At 39.1% G+C, this 24,300-nt stretch overlaps 1 protein-coding gene across 4 annotated transcripts in view; it reads left to right on the top strand.

Annotated features, from left to right (window-relative positions):
- Positions 1-24,300, top strand: part of IFT81 (intraflagellar transport 81) — a 118,116-nt gene that overhangs the window by 62,585 nt on the left and 31,231 nt on the right. For 3 of the 4 annotated variants that reach the window (XM_039472409.2, XM_003932259.2, XM_074402257.1), the window contains 2 exons: positions 15,678-15,827; positions 22,458-22,586. In XM_039472409.2, coding sequence (XP_039328343.1) covers positions 15,678-15,827; positions 22,458-22,586 — 279 coding nt within the window. Of the gene's footprint in view, positions 1-15,677; positions 15,828-22,457; positions 22,587-24,300 lie in introns of those variants that run through there. The other variant, XR_012518341.1, reaches the window with a different exon arrangement.

The following is a 24,300-nucleotide window of genomic DNA, read 5'->3' as shown; positions in this document are numbered from 1 at the left end:
TAACTACTATTTCATTGTATAAATACAGTTATTTTTAAAATACTTGATGAGAAACTTAAATTTGCCATTTAATCTAGTAGCATCCTGTTACTTCTTTTGGTATAATTTTTTGCTGTTTCATAGGCAGCAATTTAAGCTTGAAGACTTTCTCTCTCTTACCGGAAGGACAAAGAATAGAACATGTGCCTCTTGTAGTAGTGCCAGTAGCTACTGATTCTACCATCTTAGTCACCTGATTTCTCTGAATCTCTGCTTTCATAATTTGAAAAAGCAAACAAAAAGTCAGTCCCAATGATACATAGTACTAGTACCCTTCCCAGAGCAGTCATTCAGATGAGTGCATGCCTTTAGGATCTGAATTTTTTAATGGCAACAAATGAACTATGCAATGGCACTTCATGCAATTAAAGATCACCCCTGGTTTATGGTGTACGATAGTCCATTGTTTTTCTCCCCTGACCATTACAAGAAGCTCAGCTGTTCTGCAGTTATAGCTACTTTTAAAATATGCTTGGACAAATCATATTTATAAGCAGCTTTAGAAAGGGCCAGCCAATTTATTCTACAGCTACCAACAGAAATCCTAAAGCTAAATTGGAAAGATTATGAAATCTTCTTTAAATACTTCAAAGAGAAGCACAGTGAAGATAGGGGAATCCTGGCAAGATGTGCTGCAGCTGTCAGGTCCTGAAAAATTAGGAATCAAATTTTGACACTTGTAATTGAATCATCCACCCATCTAAGTGAGCCCAGGCAAACCTGTGATATTTTTAGAACCTTTCAAATCACATTGTACTCTTTAGAGTTCATAGCAGGACCTGAGGCCCCTAAAATTTCCCAGGAGATAGAACAAAACAGAATTAAATAAATTTGGCTCAATTCACTGTAATAGAAGTATAGTGTATTATGCATGCAGTCTAGGTAATGCCACACTTTTAACTCCAAATTTTAAAACTTTTCATGGATTTTTTTTCTGAAGAATTAACACTTGGGCAGCAGTCGAAGCACTCATTAGAGATAGTAACAGCTGTGTAGTAGTGATTTGATTTATAATAGAAGCACAGAGACCTTGGATGGTGTGATTAACTGTGTTCCACAGATGGATTTTCCTGTGTCACAAATTTCATGTAATACAGATTTTTACCCACATATATCATATTGATTATTACAGACTTTCTTAAAAGAATGAGCAGTAAACTAGCCACTACCATGTGTAGATAATTACATTGCTTATGCTTGACTTGGTGAGATTTTCTAATTAACAGCTGGAAATGTTCCACTAACAGGTTAGAAAAGGTTAGAATATTATTTATGTATATTTATATGGCACTAGTTATTATGGGTAATTTTAAAAGACTGTCCATTTAGCAGATAACAAAAGCTGCTTTGAAACATTTTCTCTTGCCTTAAAACAAAAAGCAACTCTGAGACCAGACTTCATGGATTCCAGATAATTTATTGGAGCATGACACGATGGCCTTTTCGGGTTTTCTTCAAGTCTGAAGTTCTGTCTAGATCACAAGACACTGACAAATGAGCAGAAAGACTATGGCCTTTGTGCATATTCATGCCACTCCTAAGCAGTTGGTGCTATCTCATCTCATGCCTAACTCCCTTGGGCCTATTCTTACAGTTTTCTATGCTTATAAATCATTTGATGAAATAACTGACAAAGATGTAATCAGAAAATGGAAAATAGCATGGATGTTGGACTAACAGGATTTGAGGACAAAAGTATTCATTCTAATTTTTTCTAACTTACTGAACTTTGGTAAGTAGTATTAATTTATCTATAGGTTTCCTAGTGCTTTTTTACTTTAAAAAATGGCTCTGGCCAGGTACGGTGGCTTACATCTGTAATCCCAGCACTTTGGGAGGCTGAGGTGGGAGGATCACCTAAGGTCAGGCGTTCTACACCAGCCCAGCCAACATGGTGAAACCCCATCTCCACTACAAATACAAAAATTAGCCGGGCATGGTGGTGCCCCTGTAATCCCAACTGCTTAGGGAGGCTGAGGCTACAGAACCGCTTCAGCCTGGGAGGTGGAGGTTGCAGTGAGCCGAGATTGTGCCATTGCACTCCAGCCTAGGTGATGAGAGTAAGACTTCATTTCAAAAAAAAAAAGGCTCTATGGTTCTTAAACAATATAAAGTACTTATTATAAGATAGTCTTGTCAAGTCTTCACAGCTAATTACTTTGAAAATTATTTCCATGCCAGATATTGAGGGAGAAAATTTGCAGCAGGAGCAGCAACTCTTTTTTCACATAAATATCTAGAATGATGCCTAGAATCCAGTAATTCTTTTGAGTTCCCGATAAGCTTGAAAAGCATTTACAAATGGTTATATTCTTAGAGAAATATCCATTACAAAAGCTAGCCCAGATTCTGATCATTACTCTTAAAGGTTGTAAAGCATATTAAATAGACAAAAGGAAAAAGAACATCTGTCAATTTCCACTTTGATCGCAAGGGAGCCAAGTCTTTAAAATTGGTCCTGAAGCCAGAAGCTAACACTATAAAGCATTAGTCCATTACAAAAACCAAATGCACACAGAGATAAAGATTAGAGTTTCACACAATTGAGTACTGTCTCAGCACCTGCTAGCATAAACTGTAAAGTATTCATCTTATTTGATCTCAGCATCTAAAATGATGGCTGCTCTTTCATAGAAGACTAATTTAGATTACAAATGTATATAGGTACAAATGATTAGTAATAGCTGCTATAATGGGCTTTTCTGCCCAGTGGCAAGCTTTGTAGTTCACTTTACTGACAAATTGGTTTGAGTTACCTATTATAATACCCTATAGGAAGCTTTTTCTTAGTGTTCTAAGGATTTGTTGTTTACCTCCTATGCCTTTAAAAAATTATTTTTTTCCTTTATAGCTAAAGATAACTGGCTGGGAGTTCTTTATAATATCTTGCCCAGCTACTGCAAAAACTGAGTGGATTAATGTCTTAGCACACCCACAATATTTGTGGCACGTGCATGTACCAGAGCATACCCCATTTAGGAAGCTCTGCTCTGGAGCATTGCTACTCAAAGTGTGGTCTGAAGACTAGTTTCAGTCCACAAACTGTTAGTTTCTTCTAATCTACAGCCTATAAATTGAGAGGAAACATTTAGAAACCCTTATAGTCACTTGACAAACCTCAGTATTTTCATTATTTTACAAAAGTATCCAATGTACAAATATTTAGAAATTTTTTTTAAACCTGGTCGTTTATCCTTAACAGATAGTTTGAGAAATGCTGCTACTCACAGAAGTGGAGTTGGTGAGCCGTAGAGTATGTACAATGTCTACTTCAGTAGACGTGCCAAGTTGTTTTCCAGACTGTTGCTCTAAATTATATTTCTCCCTCCTGTTTCCTCCACATCATCACCAACACTTGGTATTGAAGGACCTTTTATTTTTGCCAACTGAGTAAGTATGAAAATAGTATATCATTGTTGTTTTAATTTTTATTACTACCTTGGTGTCTCACTAAGGTTGAGCATCTTTTAATTTTTTTTTGTTTGTTTGTTTTGAGATGGAGTTTCATTTTTGTTGCCCAGGCTGGAGTGCAATGGCACGATCTTGGCTCACTGCAACCTCTGCCTCCCAGGTTCAAGCAATTCTCCTGCCTCAGCCTCCCAAGTTGTTGGGATTACAGGTGCCCACCACCATGCCCAGCTAATTTTTTAAAATTTCTTTTTAGTAGAGATGGGATTTCACCATGTTAGCCAGGCTGGTCTCAAACTTCTGACCTCAGGTGATCCACCCGCCTCAGCCTCCCAAAGTGCTGAGATTACAGGCAGGAGCCACTGCGCCAGGATAGATACAGGCTGGGTCTTTTGTTGGTTTAATATGTTGCAATATGTCCTCCCATCTTGTGATTTATAGTTGTAATTCCTTAATACATATTTTGATGAACAAAAGTTCTTAATTTTAGTCCAGTTTATCAATTGTCTATTTTTCAGATTGTGCGTTTTTTTGTGTCTTAAGAAATTCTGTAGCTGGGTGGAGTGGTGTGTGCCTGCAGTGCCTCCAGATACTCAGGAGGCTGAGGCAGGAGAATTACATGAGCCCTGTAGTTCGAGTCGAGTCTGGGCAACATGATACCCTGTCTCTAAAAGAAAAAGGAAAAAAAGAGAAATTGTTTCCTATCTTAAGATCATAATTATACTTTCCCATATTCTAAAAAATATTTAATTTTTGTATTTCACATTTGAAAGTCTGTAGTCACTTGGAATTGATGTTTATGTTATGAGGTAAGGAGTCCATCAGCTGAAAAGTCCATTCTTTTTCCTTAAATCTGCAGGGATAACTCTATCAAAAACCAAGTTTTCTAGATGTGTCACTTGTGCTTGCTCTCTTGTTCCTTTGGTTAGTTTGTTTATCTATGTGGCTGTACTTTACTCTCATAAAATCTATAGCTTTATAGCGAATAGTGATATCTGATATTCACCCTGTCCCCACCTTGTACTTTAGGGAGTACCTTGGCTATTCTTGTCTTTTGCACTTGCGTATGAATCTTGGAATCAGTTTATCAAGTTCTGCTCAAAAACCTGTTGGAATTTTTTTTATCAGAATTGCATTGAATTTGAATGTCAAATTATGTCAAATGTGGTCAATTTGAGAAGAATTCACATGTGTATGTTACTGAATTCTCTGATCCATGAATATGATAGCTCTTAATTTGTCAGATGGTCTTTGAGGAAAGTTATGACTTTCTCTGTTTTATACAACTTTTGTTGGCTTTATTCTCAGGCTTACTTTTTTATATATAATTGTAAAATTATATTTTTTACTGTTGTTTGACCAGACACAATGGTTCGTGCCTGTAATCCCGGCACTTTGGGAAGCTGAAGTGGGTGGATCACCTGAGGTTGGGAGTTTGAGTCCAATCTAGCCAACATGGTGAAACCCTGTCTTTACTAAAAATATAAAAATTAGCTGGGCATGGTGATACACAACTGTAATCCTACCTATTTGGGAGGCTGAGGCAGGAGAATTGCTTCAACTCATGGGGATGGAAATTGTAGTGAACCGAGATTGCACCACTGCACTCCAGCCTGGGCAAGAAAGCAAGACTCTGTCTCAAAAAAAACACAAACAAATAAAAACACTGCTGTTTGCATATAGAAATGTGATTGATTTTTGGTATTGACTTTGTAATTAATAAACTTGCTAAATTCTCATAATAATTTACCTTTAAATTTAAAATTTTTTTCATAAAGATGATAGTATTAAATATAAATAATGAGAATTTTATTTCTTTCCAAGCCTTTTTCTTCCCTTACATTGGCTAGTTCTTCAGTAGAAAAATGGAGAGACATGTGTACATACACATGTGTGTACGTATATTTGCACTTATAATGGATCTGTAACTATTTCTGTATCTGTCTGTGTACATTATTACACAACTGTGGGTTCTAACTAATACCCTACACCTCGGGGTTTTTTCTAGCTTTCTCTTTTGCTTGTTTTCAGATATCTTCTCTGGCATTGAGAAATTTGGCTCCCTTCTTCTATATTGTAATTATTTATTTGCTCAATCAATTAACTTGCTTGCTTGCTCAATTTAAGCAATCGATCAACTACTCTGGCTTCTTTATCTACACACCAATTCTGTGTGCCTGACCCACCAACCACATTTTCACCCTCTGTGTCTGTGTTCTCCATGGCTCCTCACTCACCCCTCTGTGTCCTCAACTGCCAGGCCCGCTAGCCCATGTTTCTGTGTGGTTTCTCAGCCACTGACCCCATCATTCCATATCTTCGGCCATTCAGCCTGTTGATCTGTACCTCCATTAAATTCCCTACTATTCTGTGTCCCCAGTCACCAGCCTCCTGGTCCATATTTCTAATACAGCTTCCCAAGCCCCCTCACTTCCCAGTATCCATGACCTCTGGACCCTGTAACCCGCCATGCCTCTATGCAGCTCCCCAGCCTTACTGGCACCTCCATGCAGCTCTATCTACTGCCCACCTCTCCAGCCACCATTTTGACCCCCGTGAACCAGGAATGGAAGGGAAGAGGAGGTCAGTTTTTATTCTTACTCTCATCTGAGTGTACAGCAGAGTTTACCAGAGGCTTCAAAGTGATGAGGTCGTTGCTCTGCCACCTAATGGAATGAGTACTTGTGTTTTATAAGTCTGAAGATTCAGCTTCAGTATGTTCATCAGTTTTGGTTTTTGTATGATATTGAATATTTAGAAATAACCTAAAATCCAAATGATAATTAGAATAAACTATCAATGGAAGAAAAAATGTTGATAACATGTTTTCTTTTTTCTAATTAATTCTGGAATAGTAGAGCCCTTAGAATGCTTTAATGGCCACCTATTGCTTAATTATATGGAACGTAATTAATCTGATCAAGACTATTCTTCCCTTATGTATTATATATAAAGAATGTCAAATAATAACCAATCAGCATAGAACACGCTCAGTAATTTGTAGGTTTGTTCTTTCATCAAAAACATTTATAGCTTTCAGCTTTTAAAAATAGTTGAGCACAGCAAGATAGAGAAGGGGAAAATTGGCCTCTATATTACAGAGGATAACAGATGAACAGGGTTGATTTCATTTTGGGCACTTTGCCCAGGACACTTTTAATAGCATATATAGTCACTCTAGGGATTCTGAATCTGTGGTTATGTCAGGCTTACACATTTATTCTTTAAAAGAAAAATTTGCAGGTTATTAGACTCCAGGTACATTATTATGACTTAAATTTTTATATTTATTTATTTATTTATTTATTTTTGAAGACAGAGTTTCACTCTTGTTGCCCAGGCTGGAGTGCAATGGCACAATCTCAGCTCACTGTAACCTCCGCCTCCTGGGTTCAAGCTATTCTCCTGTCTCAGCCTCCCAAGCAGCTGGGATTACAGGCATGTGCCACCATGCCTGGCTAATTTTTTGTATTTTTAATAGAGTCAGGATTTCTCCATGTTGGTCAGACTGGTCTCGAACTCCCAACCTCAGATGATCCACCCGCCTTGGCTTCCCAAAGGGCTGGGATTACAGGCATGAGCCACTGCACCCAGCTTAAATTTTTCGTGGTTTTTTTTTTTTTTTTTTTTTTGAGACGGAGTTTCGCTCTTGTTACCCAGGCTGGAGTGCAATGGCGTGATCTCGGCTCACTGCAACCTCCGCCTCCTGGGTTCAGGCAATTCTCCTGCCTCAGCCTCCTGAGTAGCTGGGATTACAGGCACGTGCCACCATGCCCAGCTAATTTTTTGTATTTTTAGTAGAGACGGGGTTTCACCATGTTGACCAGGATGGTCTCGATCTCTCGACCTCGTGATCCACCCGCCTCGGCCTCCCAAAGTGCTGGGATTACAGGCTTGAGCCACTGCGCCCGGCCAAATTTTTCGTTTAAAAACTTCTTTAAAAAAGAAGTTTCTGTAATGCAATCATTGAAAATTTGTGGTGGGAAGGCTGCATTCCTTAGTATTAAAACCAACTTAATCATGTATAGAAAAATATTTTGAACTTTATTCTTCCAAACCACAGTGTGTTCTTCAGTTCTTTCAAAGTTTTGTTTGTTTGCTTTTTGTGAGACAGAATCTCACTCTGTTGCCCAGGCTGGAGTGCAGTGGCGCAGTCTCTGCTCACTGCAACCTCTGCCTCTTGGATTCAAGCGATTCTTATGCCTTAGCCTCCTGAGTAGCTGGGATTACAGGCACGCAGCACCACGCCTGGCTAATTTTTTGTATTTTTAGTAGAGATGGGATTTCACCATGTTGCCTAGGCTGGCCTCAAACTCCTGAGCTCAGGCAATCTGCCCCACCACAACCTCTCAAAGTGCTAGGATTACAGGCATTAGCCACTAGTGGTGCCTGACCAGTTCTTTCAAAGTTTAAGTCACATTTTAAAAGATGTCTAAACTAGGAATTGGAAGTTTATTTTTATGTGAAGAATTTTTAATCTTAGTATTTTAAAGGAATTTTTGTATACTCAGGAATCAAGTATTTTAGAAAAAAAATTTTCAAAATGCTATACTTTCTATTTTACTACTTTATCATTTAGAATTATTGATATTAGAATTTGCTCTAAAGTTGGAAGGAAAGGCTGGGCTCAGTGGCTCATGCCTATAACCCTAGCACTTTGAGAGGCCAAGACAGGCAAATCACCTGAGGTCAGGAGTTCAAGACCAGCCTGGCCAATATGGTGAAACTCTGTCTCTACTAAAAATACAAAAATTAGCTGGGCATGGTGGCACGTGCCTATAATCCCAGCTACTCAGGATGCTGAGGCAGGAGAATTGCTGGAACCTGGGAGGCAGTAGGTGCAGTGAGCCAAGATTTCGTTGCTGCACTCCAGCCTGGGTGACAGAGGGAGACTATCTCAAAGAAAAATTTTAAAATGGAAGGGCAGGGCACAGTGGCTTACGCTGTAATCCCCACACTTTGGGAGCTTAAGGCAGGCGGATCACAAGGTCAGAGGTTCAAACCAGCCTGGCCAACATGGTGAAACCCAATCTCTACTAAAAATACAAAAATTAGGCAGGTGTGGTGGCTCATGCCTGTAATCCCAGCTACTAAGGAGGCTGAGGCAGGAGAATCGTTTGAACCCGGGAAGTGGAGGTTGCAGTGAGCCAAGATTGCACCACTGCACTCCAGCCTGGGCAACAGAACGAGACTCCATCTCAAAAAAAAAAAAAAATTGGAAGGAAAAATGCCAATATGGGCCTAGCACAGTGGCTCACGCACTTTGGAAGGCCAAGGTGGGTGGATCATCTGAGGTTAGGAGTTCGAGACCAGCCTGGCCAACATGGTGAAACCCCATCTCTACTAAAAATACAAAAATTAGCCTGATGTGGTGGCAGGTACCTATAAACCCAGCTACTTGAGAGGCTGAGGCAGTAGAATCTCTTGAACCCAGGAGGTGGAGGTTGCAATGAGTGGAGATTGTGCCACTGCACTCCAGCCTTTGTGACAAGGGCAAGACTCCATCTCAAAAAAAAAAAAGAAAAGAAAAGCTGGGCAGAGTGACGTGTGCCTGTAGTCCCAGCTACTCAGGAGGCTGAGGCTAAAGGATCGCTTGAGTCCATGAGTTTTGGGCTATAGTGTGCTATGCCAATGGGGTGTTGACTCTAAGTTCAGCATCAATATGGTGACCTCCCAGGAGCGGAGGACCACCAGGTTGCCTAAGGAGGGGTGAACCAGCCCAGGTCAGAAATGGAGCAGGTCAGAACTTCCATGCTGATCAGTAGTGGGATCGCGCCTGTGAATAGCCACTGCACTCCAGCCTGGGCAACATAGCAAGACCCTGTCTCTAAAAAAAAAAAAAAGAAAGAAAAGAAGAATACCAATATGATAATAGAGCTTGTGTTGGATTAACAGCTTTGAGTGAATTTTTCCTTTTTTCTGTTTTCCAAAATTTCAGCAATATGTTCATTACTTTTATCATTTATAAAATTATTTATTAGCTATCCCCCAAAATTAGCGTTAAGATGCACTGGGCATAAAAAGGCTAAGATTCTTAAAGAATTATCTCACATTAGGTAATATGGAAACTTCCCTTTGTTGTGGAGTGATATGTTTAAATATGGTAGGCCACGTTCTTACTATAGACATTTTCTTTGTAATGTAATAAAAGACTATTAGAGCAGAGAAAATTATTTTATGGTTTTGATATAGGGTCTCACTTTGTCACCCAGGCCAGAGTAAAGTGGTGTGATTATAGCTCACTGCAGCCTTGACCTCCTGGGTTCAAGTGTTCCTCTCAAGTAGCTGGGACCACAGGCACATGCCACCACATCCTGCTAATTTTTTGATTTTTTTTGTAGAGATCTAGTCTCGCCATGTTGCCTAGGCTGATCTTGAATTCCTAGACTCAAGCAGTCTCCCACCTCAGCCTCCCAAAGTGCTGGGATTATAGGCATGAGCTACCTTGCCCAGACACAATTTTTTATATAGTATAAAAATCTGATAATTATTAGTACTCTTATTTAAAATCTATATGAGGAAGTGATTTTTTTAAGTATTATGTTCTGTTTCAGAAATAGAAATTTCTGACATTTGCTTCTGGAGTTTGCTTCTCACATTGAGGAATACTGTACAGTCATGCATTGCTTAATGACAAGGATACATTTAGAGAAATGCATTGTTAGGCAGTTTTGCTGTTGTGTGAACATGATACAGCCTACCACACAACTAGGCTGTGTGCCATAGCCTATTGCTCCTAGGCTTCAAACCTGTGCAGCATGTTACTATACTAAATACTGTAGGCAACTGAAACAGAGTGGTAGGTATTTGTGTATCTAAACGTATCTAAAACTAGAAAAGGTACAGTAAAAGTATCTTGTTACAGGCTGGGCACAGTGGCTGATGCCTGTAATCCCAGCACTTTGGAAAGCAGAGGTGGGTGGATTACTTGAGGCCAAGAGTTCAAGACCAGCCTGGCCAACATGGTGAAACCCCATCTCTACTAAAATTACAAAAATTAGTCAGACATGGTGGCAGGTGTTCATAATCCCAGATACTCAGGAAGCTGAGATAGGAGAATTGCTTGAACCTGGGAGGTGGACATTGCAGTGAGCCAAGATCATGCCATTGCATTTCTGCCTCGGCGACAGAGTGAGACTCTTATCTCAAAAAATATATATACATGGTATTGTAATCTTATAAGACCGCCATCGGATATGCAGTCCGGCATTGACCAAGACATTGTTATACAGCACATGATTATACTTTCACCTTGAGCCTGCAGCACAGGACCTTCGCATATGCTGTTCCCTCCTCCTAGAATGCAGTTCCTTGCCTCTTCTTTCTTTCTCTAACACACTCCTACTTCTTCGGTCTTGGCTTATATATACTTTATTCCAAGAAGCTTGCCATATCCCACCTCTTCTACTTCCCAACCCCCGCATTTCTGTCTTCATCCCTACCCAGGTTAAACTCCTATTACTTAATTGCAGGGCCTATTCAGTTCTTGTAGTGTTTGCCATCATTTTAAACTTCAGTTCAGTATTTGTTTTCCCCACTATTCCTTAAGCTTGATGAGGACAGGACCTGTGAGTGTCTTGTTCTAAGCAACTCTATACATTGTATCCTCTGTGTCTGGCACAGTGCCTAAAACATAATTGATAACAAATAATGCTTACCAAATTAATTCCTTTGTTTGTTTGCTTGTTTATTGAGACTGAGTCTCACTCTGTTGTCCAGGCTGTGGTGCAGTGGTATGATCTCAGCCCACTGTAACCTCTGCCTCTGGATTCAAGCGATTCTCCTGCCTCAGCCTCCTGAGTAGCTGGGATTACAGGTGAGCACTATCACACTTGGCTAATTTTTGTATTGTTAGTAGAGACGGGGTTTCACCATGTTGGCCAGGCTGGTTTCGAACTCCTGACCTCAAGTGATCCAACCGCCTGGGTCTTCCAAAGTTCAGGGATAACAGGCATGAGCCACCACACCCAGTCTTGAATTCCTTTAAATATTATGCTTACTTTGTTTGCTCCTCCAAACTCTAGTTGGTATTACCTAATAATGGGGTCTTTCCACTAGAGTTATAACTTTTTTTCATTATTAGTTATAATTTTGATATCATGAGTAGATAAATAGATAAATTAGGTAACTATGAGTTTTCACTAACTTGGGATATTCTTAGCTTTTTAACATTTGGGATGGGTACCATTTCAGTGTCTCAGATGCTTGACAGCAATATATAGTCACAGTACATTTCTTAAGTGATAAATAGTAGCTGCAAACGTTGATGGTTCTGTTTGGCTATATTAATCCCAGCAGTTCAATGGACTGCTACCAAAATAGTACAGTACATGAGATATGTCATGATAAAACTACAGCCAGAATTGTGGTCATTATTTCCTACTCTTTCTTCTTCTTTTTAAACCTTTTTAATTTTATAAAGTTGTGTTTCTGTTTTCCTAATCCTTATTTGTAAAGTCTAAAATGAATAGCTTTTATATAAGGATTTAGAATGTTTAAAGCTAGGCACAGTGACTCATGCCTGTAATCTAGCACTTTGGGAGGGCAAGGAGGGTGGATCACTGGAGCCCAGGAGTTCAAAACCAGCCTGGGAAACATAGTGAAACTCTATCTTTACAAAAATGCAAAAATTAGCCTGGCACCACCTGTGGTCCTCCTATTCAGGAGGCTGAGGCAGGAGAATTGCTTGAGCCCAGGAGGTCAGGACTGCAATGAGCCATGATTGCACCACTGCACTCCAGCCTGGGCAACAGAGCAAAACCTTATCTTTATATATACATATATATATATATGCATATTTTATATGTATACATATACATATACACAATATATACATATAAGATATATATAATATATACATATATTTAGATGTGTCAAAAAATTAAAAACACAAAACATTTTAATTCAGCTATTAGTCTTTACAAGTTTCTAATAAAACTAAGTTACTATATACGTGTGACACATGTGAAGTAGAGGAGACAATTTTTTTTTCTTTTCTTTTTTTTTAAATTATTTATTTATTTTTTTACACTTTTTTTTAATTGCATTTTAGGTTTTGGGGTACATGTGAAGAACATGCAAGATTGTTGCATAGGTACACACATGGCAGTGTGGTTTTCTGCCTTCCGTCCCCTCGCCTGTATCTTGTCATTTCTCCCCATGCTATCTCTTCCCACCTCCCCCGTCCCTCCCCCATTTCCCCCCAACGAACCCTAGTGTGTAGTGCTCCCCTCCCTGTGTTCATTTGTTCTCATTGTTCAACACCCGCCTATGAGTGAGAATATGCGGTGTTTGATTTTCTGCTCTTGTGTCAGTTTGCTGAGAATGATGGTTTCCAGGTTCATCCATGTCCCTACAAAGGACACGAACTCATCGTTTTTGATGGCTGCGTAATATTCCATGGTATATATGTACCACATTTTCCCTATCCAGACTATCATCGTTGGGCATTTGGGTTGGTTCCAGGTCTTTGCTATTGTAAACAGTGCTGCAGTGAACATTCGTGTGCACGTGTCCTTATAGTAGAACGATTTATAATCCTTTGGATATATACCCAGTAATGGGATTGCTGGGTCGAATGGGATTTCTATTTTTAGGTCATTGAGGAATTGCCACACTGTCTTCCACAATGGTTGAATTAATTTACATTCCCACCAACATTTCTCCACATCCTCTCCAGCATCTGTTGTTTCCAGATTTTTTAATGATCGCCATTCTAACTGGTGTGAGATGGTATCTCAATGTGGTTTTGATTTGCATTTCTCTAATAACCAATGATGATGAGCATTTTTTCATATGTTTGTTGGCCTCCTGTATGTCTTCTTTTGTAAAGTATCTGTTCATATCCTTCACCCATTTTTGAATGGGCTTGTTTGTTTTTTTCTTGTAGATCTGTTTTAGTTCTTTGTAAATTCTGGATAATCAGCCCCTTGTCAGATGGATAGGCTGCAAAAATTTTTTCCCATTCTTTTGTTTGCCGATTCACTCTGCTGACTGTTTCTTTTGCCGTGCAGAAGCTGTGGAGTTTGATTAGGTCCCATTTGTCTATTTTGGCTTTTGTTGCCATTGCTTTTGGCGTTTTGGTCATGAAGTCCTTGCCTACGCCTATGTCCTGAATGGTTTTGCCTAGATTTTCTTCTAGGGTTTTTATGGTGTTAGGTCTGATGTTTAAGTCTTTAATCCATCTGGAGTTAATTTTGCTGTAAGGTGTCAGGAAGGGATCCTGTTTCTGCTTTCTGCACATGGCTAGCCCGTTTTCCCAACACCATTTATTAAACAGGGAATCCTTTCCCCATTGCTTGTTTTTGTCAGGTTTGTCGAAGATCAGATGGTTGTGGGTATGTTGTATTTCCTGTGAGGCCTCTGTTCTGTTCCATTGGTCTATATCTCTGTTTTGGTACCAGTACCATGCTGTTTTGATTACTGTAGCCTTGTAGTATAGTTTGAAGTCCAGTAGTGTGATGCCTCCTGCTTTGTTCTTTTTGCTTAGAATTGACTTGGCTATGCGGGCTCTCTTTTGGTTCCATATGAAGTTTAAGGTGTTTTTTTTCAGTTCTGTGAAGAAGGTCATTGGTAGCTTGATGGGAATAGCGTTGAATCTGTAAATTACTTTGGGCAGTATGGCCATTTTCACGATGTTGATTCTTCCTAACCATGAACATGGAATGTTTGTCCACCTGTTTGTGTCCTCTCTAATTTCGTTGAGCAATGGCTTGTACTTCTCCTTGAAGAGGTCCTTTACGTTCCTTGTTAGTTGTATTCCTAGGTATTTTATTCTCTTTGTAGCAATTGTGAATGGCAGTTGGTTCTTGATTTGGCTCTCTTTAAGTCTGTTACTGGTGTATAGGAATGCTTGTGATTTTTGCACGTTGATTTTGTATCCTGAGACTTTGCTGAAGTTGTTTTTCAGTTTCAGGAGATTTTGGGCTGAGATGATGGGGTCTTCTAGATATACAATCATGTCATCTGCAAATAGAGACAATTTTATTTCCTCCTTTCCAATTTGAATACCCTTTATTTCTTTTTCTTGCCTGATTGCTCTGGCTAGAACTTCCAGTACTATATTGAATAGGAGTGGTGAGAGAGGGCATCCTTGTCTAGTGCCAGATTTCAAAGGGAATGCTTCCAGTTTTTGCCCATTCAGTATGATATTGGCTCTTGGTTTGTCGTAAATAGCTTTTATTGTTTTGAGATACGTTCCGTCAGTACCTAGTTTATTGAGGGTTTTTAGCATAAAGGGCTGTTGAATTTTGTCAAAAGCCTTCTCTGCATCAATTGAGATAATCTTGTGGTTTTTGTCTTTGGTTCTGTTTATGTGGTGAATTACGTTTATGGACTTGCGTATGTTGAACCAGCCTTGCATCCCTGGGATGAATCCTACTTGATCATGGTGGATGAACTTTTTGATATGCTGTTGCAATTGGTTTGCCAGTATTTTATTGAAGATTTTTGCATCTATGTTCATCATGGATATTGGCCTGAAATTTTCTTTTCTTGTTAAGTCTCTGCCGGGTTTTGGTATCAGGATGATGTTTGTCTCATAAAATGATTTGGGAAGGATTCCCTCTTTTTGGATTGTCTGGAATAGTTTCAGAAGGAATGGTACCAACTCCTCTTTGTATGTCTGGTAGAATTCAGCTGTGAACCCATCTGGACCTGGGCTTTTTTTGGGTGATAGGCTCTTTATTGCTGCCTCGACTTCAGACTTTGTTATTGGTCTATTCAGGCTTTCGGCTTCTTTCGGGTTTAGGCTTGGGAGGATGCAGGTGTCCAGGAATTTATCCATTTCTTCCAGGTTTACTAGTTTACGTGAAGAGTTGTTTGTAATAATCTCTGATGATGGTTTGGATTTCTGTGGAATCTGTGGTGATATCCCCTTTATCGTTTTTTATTGCATCAGTTTGGTTATTCTCTCTTTTCTTTTTTATTAATCAGGCTAGTGGTCTGTCTATTTTGTTGATCTTTTCGAAAAACCAGGTCCTGGATTTATTGATTTTTTGAAGAGTTTTTTGTGTCTCTATTTCCTTCAGTTCTGCTCTGATCTTAGTTATTTCCTGTCTTCTGCGAGGTTTTGAGTTTTTTTGATCTTGCTCCTCTAGCTCTTTCAATTTTGATGATAGGGTGTCAATTTTAGATCTCGAGGAGACAATTTTTATACATTGAGTTTATACAGATATATGATATTTAGCTACTACTTTTCTACTCATTAGATTACATTTTTTTTTTTACAGTTCAAACGATATGTCAATAAACTTCGAAGCAAGAGTACAGTTTTCAAAAAGAAGCATCAGATAATAGCTGAACTTAAAGCTGAATTCGGTCTTTTGCAGAGGACTGAAGAACTTCTTAAGCAACGTCATGAAAATATTCAACAACAACTGGTAATACGGTATTATCTTGGGCTGCTATAAATACAAATACTAGGAGGTTTATGGGTTACAGCTTTATACTGAGGTCATTGTTTTTACTGGAGAAATCATAAAAGTATTACTTTTCTCTGATTAATTACAGAGATGTCATATAAGTTGATTCATTTATTTTTAATGTTGCAGGAAGCACTGGCTTTTTTGTGTGTGCTAACTTTAGGGTTATTAATAGAAGTTGAATTCCAAGTAGGTTTTTTTCACTTGGTTAGTTAATATGAGTGACTATAAAATATTTTTTTATCATGGCCTGCTAGGCAGAAATTTCTAAGCAACCACTTCCAAGAAGCTTTGGAAAGAAATATCCAGGGAAATGCTATATGGATGTCGGCCTCCAGGCTTATTTCTTATGTTTGTGCCTTGGTTGTCTGAAAAGAGTTAAACCCAAAGTAGTCCAACAGCAAAGTTGTTCTTATTGTGGATGCCAGTTCCTCAGGGTTTTCTTCATTTGGCTTTTTTTTTTTTCTTTCACCAACGGGGAGACTATTACATCTGGGTGCTGGTTTACCAGCTAACAGTAATCTGATAGTGATAAATGAAATGTCAACCAGTTGTGTTTTCTTTTAGCTGGCAATATGAAGTGTCTCATATTGTCTCATGCTGATGAATATTATTTGCTTTTGGGGAACTTAAGATTGAAAATTTATTGTGAATCAACGTAGATTCTAACAGCACTAACTTTAAAACTGATAATAGTAACTGCATTGTTTTTTACGTCAAAATATTTTCTAATTTCCATTGTGATTTCTTTGACCTTTTGGGTTAAAATCAAACATTTGGAGGATTTTCTTATGAATTTCTAGGTTGTTTCCATTGTGACCAGAGAGCACACTATGATTTCAGTCCTGTGAAATTTGTAGTCTTACATTATGGCTCAGTGTTTTGGTAATAATTTCATGTGCAATGAAAAGAATGTATATTCTGCAGTTGTTGTGAATAGTATTTTATGTATGTCAATTCAGTCAGTGTGTTAGTTAGGATATACATATCTTCCATATCCCTGTTGATTTTTTGTCTGCCTGTTCCATCAGTTACTGAAAGAAGTGTGTTAAAAATCTCTAACTATAATTATTGCTTTGCTGCTTTTTTTAGTTCTATCAGTTTTTGCTTTATATATTTTTTTAAGTTGGGTCCCTAGAAGCAGAGCTCAAGAAGGGAACTCTTAGTGCTAGTGATTTATTGAGGGAGTACCCTCAGAAGGAGGGCTGTAAGGGAAGCTCATGAGGCAGCAGAAAAAAGCCAAGCAACAAAGGACATGGTCTCAACTGGAGTTGGCTTCATTCTGATCCCATGATCAACTTTGGAACAAATTGCACCACAGAGTTGATTCTACCTTGATGCAAGGGGGATGGCCTTTTGTACCCCATGGCAGTCAGTCATTTGGCTGTGGTCGAGTGTAACCTTTTAGGTGAGACAGCTCCCATTTGGCTGAAGGCACTCTGGAGAAGGGGATAACTATGAGCTATATAGCAGTCAACACTCATAACAGTTTGCAAATGAGGTCTGAGTGGGGCACCAGCAACATCTACTGCAGTTCACCCCTTGAACTAGTAGGTTCTACTTATTTGCCATGTTAAATTTACTCCACTCAGTTATAGCTTCTATAGGATTCTGGTTGGTCACAATTTCTAGGAAAACTTACAGGAGAAAGATTAGTGTGACAAATGGAAACTCTCCTTTCCACATTTGGTTCCAAGGACATAACTGATACTCAACATCTCCTTCCTTTACTATCCATTCTAGAGTTCCCTCACCTCAGCTAGCACCTCCTCTTGCTTAAATGACTTAATTGGTGGGATGACCTGGTTCCTCATCCTTGAAAAGTGTGAGACTCCAGTAATCATGCCCTTACCAGGCCATGACTGCTGTACTTGCCCATTTATAGTTAAAACTGGGCATGGGAGTGCAAAGATAAGCCCTCATGGATTATCTGAGTCCCAAATGTATTTCTTTCTATCTCTGTTATATAGCAGCATCTATATAGCCTTACGATGTCCTGCTTTCTTTGCCTGCTGGTCTGTTGACATGAGGAGCCCAAGTGACCAGATGGTAGTCAGAACATTAAGTGTCAAGGGCTTCTTAATGTGTCTTCTGATGGAAGCATGCCCACTCTTGCAGCTAGAGCATCTGTACCTACAGAGCCTAAAGTTGTCTGGAAGGGAAGCATAATTCCCTAAAATGGATCATTGGGGATCATGGTTAGTGGTGACACTTATACTTTCATCTCATGGTTCTGAGACCTATGCTTTCTATTGAGAACATAGCACCGTATCATGGGCATTGGTTTAAGGTGTACAGCGTGTCCTAATGGTAGAACTCATTTTCACAGGCCATCAGTTCCAAGCTGGGACTTTGCCTTCGAGACACTGTTCCACTATTCTGTTAGGCCATCAGCTTTCCAGATAGTATAGTATGTGATAAAATTACTGAATTATATGATCATATGAACACCATCATATTTCCTTTGCTGTAAAGTGTGTCCCTTGGTTTGAGGTGATATTATGTGAGATTTCACATGAGTAGACTGAATGCTGTAAAGTAATGCTGACTGAAGTTCAATGGGCAAGAAAGGCAAACTTATACCTAGAATATGGATCAGTCCTATTAAGGATGAAATCTCACCCTTTTCAAGGCAGAAAGGGTCTGATGTTATTAAATTGCCACAAAATAGGGGGTTGGTTTCCTCAAGGGATGGTTCCATACCCAGAGCTCAGGATTGGTCTCTGTTGCTGGCAGGTCAGACGTTTGATGTTGGCAGTAGCTAGATGAGCATTGGTGAGAGAGAGCCCATGCTATTTGGCTCATATGTAACCTCCACCTCTACCAACAAAGCCATTCTGTTTGAGTCCATTTCTAAGCACTGTGTGGGACAGTGACAGAGGCTGGCTGACATCTGCTGGCCAAATCATCCTTTCCACTTGGTTGTTTAGTGCCTCTTCTGCAGTGGACATTCTCTGGTTTCCATGTAATGAAAAGATCTTTATACTTGGTGCCTACTCCCATAGGTTCACCCATATGCCTCTTCCCTAGACCTCCTTGTCCTTGCAGTCTTGCATCTTCCAGGCCCTTAACTGACAAGCTGAGCCATTTGCCACTGCCCAGAGGATACAGGATAATCTGAGGATTCAAGGTTCTCAAGTGGGTCTATCCAGATCCCCCATCCCAGACTCACCACCCTTTTTCTTCTCTGTCAGGGCCCTGACCTTGGCATAGAATATTTGCCTAGGCTAACAATTCAACTTTCTCTGGAGTTTTGCCAATCTTAAAATTAAGTCCTGCACCTGGTTTTCAGCTCCCTCTGCCCTGTTGCCATGGGAAATGAGGATTTCTTTAAAGCCCTTAAGGAGATTCTATAATTTGATCACTTTGCTTTTAATTACAAATTAATAGATTTGAGCCTGTTATTTTATCTCTTCAACCATCAGAGAAGGTTAGTGATAGCCACCCCAATTCCATAGTCCTTATAGTTACTGTTTCTCCTCAAATGTCAAAAACATTACACCATCTAGTGCATCTTTGTATCAGTTCAGATCCTCCAAGAAGCAGACACTGAGATGGGATTACATATACAGAGATTTATTGAAGGAGACATTTATGAAGGATAAAGGGAAGGGAGTAGGAGAAGCAGGGAAAGCCTTCAGGCTCTGATTGAAGTCTGACACCTGTGAAGGGAGAGGGCAAAGGAAGGAAGATTGGGTAGAAATAGCCTCAGACTTCAACACAACTCTGAGCAAGTTTTGGTCATGTTGAAAGGGAGTTCCTGAGTCAGTCACCTATTAGAGGAGTCCCTTGTCAGGCAGGACTGGGCTAACACTAATACTGCTAATATTAGTACTAATAATACTAATACTGTGCTCAGTCATTGGATGAGAGCAGCTCCAGGGAAGCATAGCTTTGGTACAAACATGATGATGGGCCCAGAGGGGCAGCAGCTATGAATGTCAATCAGCTCTGCTCCTCCCAGCCGATTCTCTTGAAAGCAATCTGAGCCATACATTTTTTTGGCCACCACAATCCCCATCCACCTGTATTCTTCCTCCCCAGTTCACCACAAGTGAAAGTCTTTGCAACTGCATTGCTGCAACATGCCTGGGACTATCAGTACTCTACCTGCCACCAGTGATAGAGTCCTTAGTTCCATTCGGCCAGTGAGTGATCACACTCTAGTGCTTATCCCAAAGATTATGATATACACCCTTGACTGATTACAGTCTTCACTAAATTTTTACTTTTGCTGTGTCCTGGGCAATGCAAGAACCTAAAACACTTTAACTTTGTTTGCCTCCTTCCCATATTTAGTGTTATTGTTGATAATATTTTTTTAATTCTAAATACAATTTTCTTGAGAAGGGATATTGTTCTGTTGCCCAGGCTGGAGTGTATTGGATCACAATACACAATCACAGCTCACTGCAGCCTCAATCTCCTGGGCTCAAGTGATTCTCCCACCTCAGCCTCCCAAGTACCTAGGACTACAGGTGTGCACTACCACACCCAGCTAATTTTTTTGTGTGTGTGTGTGTATATATATATATATTTTTTTTTTTTTTTTTTTTTTAGAGATGGAGTCTCACTGTATTGTCCAGGCTGGCCTCAAACTCAGGGACTCAGGCAATCCTTCTACCTTGGCCTCCCTAAGTGCTAGGTGTGAGCCACTGTGCCTGGGCCTAGATATAATTTAAATACGGCATGATATTATATTCAATATTATTCTAGATTATCTACATGTTTACTCTTTTCATTGTTCTTCTTTCCTTCCTTCATCATCACTCTTCTATTGGTTTCTGTCTAATGAGCTCACCTTAAATATTTTCTTTAATTCAGGTCTGCTGAAATCTTCAGTTTTTGTTTTTCTTAAGACACCCGTATTCTACCTTCATTTTGAAGCATATTTTTACTGAATGTTGACTTTTTGGTTGGCAGCTATTTTCTTTCAGCACTTTAAAGATTTAATTCCCATTGTCATCTGGCTTCCATTATTTATTTTGTTACATCAACTGTACATCTTGGTTTTGTTTTTTGTTTTTTGTTTAAGGTAGTATGTTATTCTCCAGTTGTTTTTAAGATCTCTCTGTGTTTGGTTGTTCAGTGGTTTTACTATGACTTTTCTAGGTATGATTTTATATTTTATTCACCTGGCTTAGGGTCTGTAAAGTTTCTTGAATATGTGGCTTGATGTCTTTGTTTTTGAAAAGTTCTCAGCCAATATTTATTTATTTATTTATTTATGTCTTTCCTTCCTTCCTTCCTTCCTTCCTTCTCTTCTCTTCCCTCCCCTTCTCTTCCCTCCCAAAGTGCTGGGATTACAGGTGTGAGCCACCACTCCTGGCCTAATTCCGGTCTTGCACATATAGCATCTTGACCTCTCCGTTTAGATATCTAATATGTATTTCAAATTTTTAACATGTCCAAAAATAAACTTCTGATCTGCACCACTTCCTCAAACTGGTCTTCATCTCAACAAATAGAAGCTTCATCTTGTTAGTCTCTCAAGGCAGAAACCTTGAACTCATTCTTTGCCCTTTACTTTCTTTCATATCCCTATATCTAATTTGTCACAATATCTTGTTGGATCTGCCTTCAGAATATATACAGAACCACTTCTCATTACAACTGTCACCACCACCCTGATTCATGCTATCATTTTCTCTGATTTGAACTATTGAGGTGGTCTTCTAATTGGCCTCCCTGCTTCTACCTAGTCTGATCTCACCACAGGTATTAAAGTGATCATTTTAAAATTGCTCTACTCTGAACCCTTCGACAGCCTCCCATCTCATTTTAAATAAGACAAAGCTCTTTCATCAGCTTAAAAATAAGATAATATAATTTATTATCTAAACTAGGATACTTTTTGAGAGTGCAAGGGGACAATAGATGTACACTGAGACCTAGCAAACCAGCTGAGTCCCATGTAATCCCTTCTTTACCCCCACTTTATTCTCACTGTACCTCCTTACTGTTTCTTGAACTGGCTAAGTTTGCTCCCAGATTTTGCACTTGCTGATTCCCTCACTTCCTACAGGGCTTTGCTCAGATGTCATCTTCTCAGGATCACCTTCTCTAACTACCTTGTGGTTATTTTATGTTTATTTATTTGCTTATTTACATATTACTTATCCCACTACTAGTAAGCTCTATGAGGAAAGGGATTTTTTTTTTTTTCCTGTTCTATTCACTGCTGTATATCTGGTGCGGTTCCTAGAACTGTGCTTGGCACATTTAAAGATATAATAAATATTGGATGAGTGAACAAATGCAAGTACAGCTAATCACTTGATAATTCTCATTCATCAAATGTGTATTGAATGTATCCTTCATTTTAGGTTCTGTGCTAAGTACATAACATTATTATAAAGTCTACAATTAGAAATACTTCCTATGCACCTGAAGATACTGTAGGTTTATAATATATATAAAGGCATGTAATTGAATGAAATAATTGAAGTCAATGAAGATTGCCCTTTAGGATTCTAAACTAATTAATTCTATTTACCTTTTTTTGTTATGTATGAAATTTGTATATTTCTTATGGGAACTAGCAAGATTTTGATGCTGTTTTGTGGCCTTTTTGTTTTTTATTTTTAGGAAACTATGGAGGAGAAAAAGGGTGTATCTGGATATAGCTACACCCAAGAAGAGCTAGAAAGAGTATCTGCACTGAAGAGTGAAGTTGATGAAATGAAAGGACGAACATTGGATGACATGTCTGAAATGGTGATTATACTTTTATTTAAATTTTCTTTTATTGTGTAGCTAGAAGGCAGGTGTTTTGTGTTTGTTTTATTTTCTGTGAAACATTCAACTGTTAATTTCTGCACATTATATTATATTCTTTCATTTTTTTCTTTCTTTTTTTTTTTTTTTTTTTTGAGGCAGAGTCTCACTCTATTGCCCAAGCTAGAGTGCAGTGGTGCAAACTTGGCTTACTATAACATCCATCTCTGGGATTCAAGTAATTCTCATGCCTCAGCCTCCCAAGTAGCTGGGACTACAGGTGTGTGCCGCCATTTCTGGCTAATTTTTGTATTTTTAGTAGAGATGGGGCTTCACCATGTTGGCTAGGCTGATCTTGAACTCCCGACCTTGGGTGCTCCACCTGCCTCGCCCTCCCAAAGTGCTAGGATTACAGGCATGAGCCACTGCACCCAGCCTCATATGTCTTTATCAGTCTCTTGAATTTTTTCCGTTCTAGTAAGATTGTTCAAATTCTAATAGTTTATATATTTCCTGTTTTTTTATGTCCAAAAGTTATAGAATATTAAAGAAATATTTAAGAAGGAAAATAAGTTTTCCCAGATTATACCACCGTAATAGAATTATTTCATTTCTGTGTATATTCTTAGTATCTTTCCATTTTTAGGACTGGTATTCAATCAGAATGTACTAGCACACTTTCACCAGGCATTAAAATATTGAAATCTTATCTTACTTGTTGGTAAATGGCTGTTCCAAACCCTCAGAGTACCCACCTCCAGTTGCCTTGTCCACATTGGCCATTCCCCCAGAACCCTCTGGATCTTATCACAATCTAACTCCTAAAAAGGTTAGCATTTAAGACCCTATTCAGGCTGGGCACAGTGGCTCACACCTGTAATCCCAGTATTTTGGGTGGCCAAGGCAGGCAGATCACTTGAGGTCAGGAGTTCAAGACCTGTCTGGCCAACTTGGTGAAACCCCATCTCTACTAAAAATACAAAAATTACCCAGGCATGGTGTCTCATGCCTGTAGTCCCTGCTACTCAGGAGGCTGAGGCATGAGAATCACTTGAACCTGGAAAGCGGAGTTTGCAGTGAGCTGAGACTATGCCACTGCACTTCAGCCTGGGCAACCAAGCAAGACTCTGTCTCACAAAATAAAAAAAAAAAAAAAAAAAAAAGATCCATTCGTCTCTCTGACTGGTATCCATTCTGATGGATTATTACTTAATACTATTTGGACCATACTATAGTATTTTGAATATCACTCCATCTATATTTATGTAATTTTGTATGCCTACATAATTATATATTTTTATATAATACATCAGGATTATAGTTGTATAAGGCAATTTTGTAATTTATTTTATTTATTCAATGTGAAATTATAAAGATTTTCCCATAATGATTTACAGTCTTGAGAACTGACATTTTATTTTTTTATTTTTTTATTTTATTTTATTTTATTTTATTTTATTTTTTGAGACACAGTTTCGCTCTTGTTACCGAGGCTGGAGTGCAATGGCGCGATCTCGGCTCACTGCAACCTCCACCTCCTGGGTTCAGGCAATTCTCCTGTCTCAGCCTCCTGAGTAGCTGGGATTACAGGCACGCGCCACCATGCCCAGCTAATTTTTTGTATTTTTAGTAGAGACGGGGTTTCACCATGTTGACTAGGATGGTCTCGATCTCCTGACCTCGTGATCCACCCGCCTCGGCCTCCCAAAGTGCT

The sequence above is a fragment of the Saimiri boliviensis genome, chromosome 7 (assembly GCF_048565385.1).
Source record: "Saimiri boliviensis isolate mSaiBol1 chromosome 7, mSaiBol1.pri, whole genome shotgun sequence".
NCBI lineage: Eukaryota > Metazoa > Chordata > Mammalia > Primates > Cebidae > Saimiri > Saimiri boliviensis.
The sequence above is the reverse complement of the archived record's forward strand: the minus strand, read 5'-3'. Positions and strand labels throughout refer to the sequence as shown.